Here is a 4,202-nt window from a genome sequence, read left to right on the forward strand (position 1 = left end):
GGGTTTGGATGGTGTGTTCCGCTTGAACATACGTTTGAGGGTGAAATGCGGTACTAAACTTCACTTGAGTACCAAGCCCACTTTGGAAAAACCTCCAAAAATGGGAAGTAAATTGGGCACCTCTATCCGAAATAATCGACAATGGGGCCCCATGCAACCTCACAATCTCTTTTAATGTACAACTTAGCATAATATTCCGTCGAATAAGAAACCTTGACGGGAAGAAAATGGGTTGATTTAGTAAGTCTATCCACAATGACCCAAATGGAGTCATGTTGCCTACGAGTTCGAGGCAAACCTACCAACGAAGTCCTTGGTTCTCGGCTTTGACTTATTGGCAATTTGAGTACCTAGCCACAATTTTTTGCTATGTCTCTTTTCATTCCGTTCCACCAATAAATCTCACGTAAGTCGCGATACATCTTGGTGGCTCTTGGATGGATGGAGTATCGGGACCCATGGGCCCTCCTTTAAGATTGTCTCTCTTAGGCCATCCACATCCGGCACACATAATCTCCCTTGGTGCCTAAGCACCCCATCTTCTCCTTGTTAGAAAATTTCTATTGCTTTGCTGAGAACCGACTCTTTTAGTTCCATCAAAATAGGGTTAAGATGTTGCTTAGACTTCACATCAACAACAATCGATGACTCGGAATTATGACAGACCATGACACCTCCTTTTGGGATATCTTCAAGTCGGACACCCAACCGGGCTAGACTATATACATCACAGGCTAACTCCCTTTTCTCTTCTTCCACATGAGACACACTACCCATAGATACACGACTCAAAGCATCTGCAACTACATTTGCTTTTACGGGGTGGTAAAGGACACTCATATCGTAATCTTTCAAGAGTTCCAACCACCCCCTTTGTTAGAGATTTAATTCTTTTGGGTAAAAACATATTAAAGGCTCTTGTGGTCGGTAAACACATTCACATGTACCCCATAGAGATAGTGTCTCCAAATCTTTAAGGCAAAGACTACGGCCGCTAGCTCAAGGTAATGAGTTGGATAATTCTTCTCATGCACCTTGAGTTTTCTTGAGGCATAAGCTATAACCTTACCATGTTGCGTGAGGACACAACCCAAACCCACTCGGGAAGCATCACAATATACTATAAAACCTTCAGTGCCCTCCGGTAAGGTCAGAACCGGAGCAGAGGTGAGCTTATCTTTTAACAATTGGAAGCTCTTTTCACAAGATTCCGACCATTCGAACTTGGACTTCTTTTGAGTTACGGCTGGTAATGGAGATGCAATAGATGAAAATCCCTCAACAAACCTCCGGTAGTAACCGGCCAAACCCAAAAAGCTTCTGATGTCTAAAGGACTCAAAGGTCTAGGCCAACTTTTGACCGCATCGGTTTTCTTTGGATCAACTTCTATACCCTCACTAGAAATAATGTGACCAAGGAAAGCAACTGATCTTAGCGAAAACTCGCACTTGCTAAACTTAGCATAGAGTTGGTGATCTTTGAGGGCTTGCAATACTATCCTCAAATGATTCATGTGATCATCCTCACTTTTTGAGTATATCAAGATGTCATCAATAAAGACAATAACAAATGACTCTAGAAAATTTCTAAACACACGGTTCATAAGGTCCATGAAAGCCGCCGGGGCATTTGTAAGACCAAAGGACATCACTAAGAACTCAAAATGACCGTATCTTGTTCGGAAGGTTGTTTTCGGAACATCAATACCTCTCACCCTAAGTTGGTGATAACCCGACCTCAAATCAATTTTTGAAAAGTAACTCGCTCCTTGAAGTTGATCAAATAAGTCATCAATCCTAGGGAGTGGATACTTGTTCTTAATGGTCACTTTATTTAATTGTCGGTAATCAATACACATACGAAGAGATCCATCCTTCTTCTTCACAAATAACACCAGTGCACCTCAAGGAGATATACTAGGTTGGATGAAACCCTTATCCAACAAATCCTTGAGTTGAGCTTTTAATTCCTTCAACTCCGCTGGGGCCATCTGGTAAGGAGGGATTGAAATGGGTTGTGTATCTGGCAATAAATCTATGCCAAAATCTATTTCCCGTTCGGGAGGAATCCCGGGTAAGTCATCAGGAAAGACTTCCAGAAAATCCTTCACTACGGGGACCGACTCCAAATGAGGTATCTCGGACTCAAGATCCTTGACCCTCACAATGTGATAGAGACAACCCTTAGAAATCAACTTATAAGCTTTTAGACATGAAATGATCCTTCCCCTAGGGACGGAATTTCCTCCCTTTCATTCTAAAATGGGTTCATTAGGAAATTGAAACTTCACAATTCGGGTCCTACAATCTATGGACGCAAAACAAGCATGAAGCCAATCCATCCCCAATAAAACATCAAAGTCTAACATATCAAGTTCCACCAAATCAACCAAAGTGACTCTATTGGGCAATGATATGGGACAACCCCTATACACTCTTTTAGCAATTATGGAATCACCCACCGGGGTGGAAACCGAAAAGGGTTCATTTAAGACATCGGGAAGCATATCAAATTTCATAGCCACTAAAGGGGTTACAAAAGACAAAGTGGCACCGGGATCCAACAATGCATAAACATTAATTGAAAATGCTTGTAACATACCGGTCACAACATCTGGAGAACTTTCTTGATCACCTCGGGATTGGAGAGCATAGAAGTGATTCCTCTTAGGAGCATCGGGATTTGGGCCACTTGCTTGTGCTTGAGCATTTTCCCTTCCTTGAGCCTTCAGCATAGGGCAGTCCCTCCTCATGTGGCCGCTCTTACCACAACCATAGCAATTACCCGTGCTAACTAGGCACGTGCCTTCATGTTTTCGGCCACACTTTGTACAAATAGGCTTCTCAATATAAGGACCACCACCTTTTGTTTCTTGAAGCTTGGGGGTAGACACTTTACCTTTGTTGACCCTTGGAGTGTTAGGAGGACCTTGGTTGGAAAACCTCTTTTTGAACTTTGGCTTATCTTGGATTTCAAACCTAACCTTAGAAGAATTTCTATCATCGGCCCTTGACCTCTTCAATTCTCTACCAACTTTCTTAAGCTTTTTCTCCTCAATTTATTCGGCATGAACCATAAGACGAGAAATGTCCATGATTGGGATTAGCATAGCCGACCTACATTCATTCACCACAAGATCGGATACTCCCATAACAAATTTGTTCATTGTAGCTCTAGAGTTCGACACCAAAGTAGGAGCATGCTTGGACAATTGAGTGAACTTGAGGCCATACTCCTTCACACTCATACCCCCTTGACGGAGGTTGATGAATTCTTGCATTTTCCTCTCCCTTAGTTCAAAGGGGAAAAACCTATCAAGAAAAGCCATCTTGAATGTAGCCCAACTTATCAGACCCTTTCTAATAGGTCTCCCCTCCTTCCATTGTTCATAGCACACTTGTGCCACATCTTTGTGTTGATAGGCGGCTAACTCCACCATTTCTTGAGAAGACACACCCATAGCCTCTAGAACTTTAAACACTTCGTCAATGAATCCTTGTGAATCTTCTTCCACCTTGGAGCCAAAGAAAGTAGGGGGATTCATCCTTGTGAAATCCCTTATCCTAGAAGCAGTAGTGCTAGTATTGTGGTTCACTTGCACCCTAGCATCCCTAGCAACTTGAGTGGCCAACACTTGAGTCAAATTATGAATAGCCGACCTTATCTCAACATTAAACATAACCCCTTCTTCAATAGGAACTTAATGGTTTTGAGGAGCTTGAGGGGGAACCACCTCATTCACATTCTCCTCACCGGCCCTCCTTGCATTGTTCCTTCTTGTATTCATTGCCTGTAAGCACAAGAGAAGGATTAGAAGAAAAGGATTAGATAGAGTAAAGACTCTTAGGAACGACTATGGAGTAACAAAAGAGTGAAAGTTCCTAAACATCTCGTAGCCTCCCATATATAAGTGTAGCGCACTTCAAACCCATGAACAAGACTCTACTCGATGTGGTATCTTGTGACATGAATCCTACATTATTCTCAACCTTATGCTCTGATACCAAGTTTGTAACGACCTGAGAGCACCCCCTATTTGTTACCAGCGTATTCCACCTCTAAGAGGTCTTATACAAGCCCTTAGCATTCATCATAGCATGTATCACAGAATAAAAACACGGAAAATTTAAAACTTTTACTTTGGAAGTTCAACTTCACTTCATATATGAAAAATAGAATCTAACTTCGTCACAATGTACCA

The 4,202-nt window shown here is 42.1% G+C and overlaps 1 protein-coding gene across 1 annotated transcript; it reads right to left on the bottom strand.

Moving 5' to 3' along the window:
* Positions 1-1,904: 1,904 nt before the first annotated feature.
* LOC125821732 (uncharacterized) lies at positions 1,905-3,680 on the bottom strand. The gene is made up of 3 exons (XM_049501111.1): positions 3,399-3,680; positions 2,603-3,050; positions 1,905-2,110 (listed from the first exon to the last, which is right to left on the bottom strand). The coding sequence occupies exons 1-3, from the start codon at positions 3,678-3,680 to the stop codon at positions 1,905-1,907; spliced, it is 936 nt and encodes a 311-aa protein (XP_049357068.1).
* Between the last annotated feature and the right edge of the window lie 522 nt (positions 3,681-4,202).

This window comes from Solanum verrucosum, unplaced genomic scaffold (assembly GCF_900185275.1).
Source record: "Solanum verrucosum unplaced genomic scaffold, falcon-dt-bn FXZP01000210.1, whole genome shotgun sequence".
NCBI lineage: Eukaryota > Viridiplantae > Streptophyta > Magnoliopsida > Solanales > Solanaceae > Solanum > Solanum verrucosum.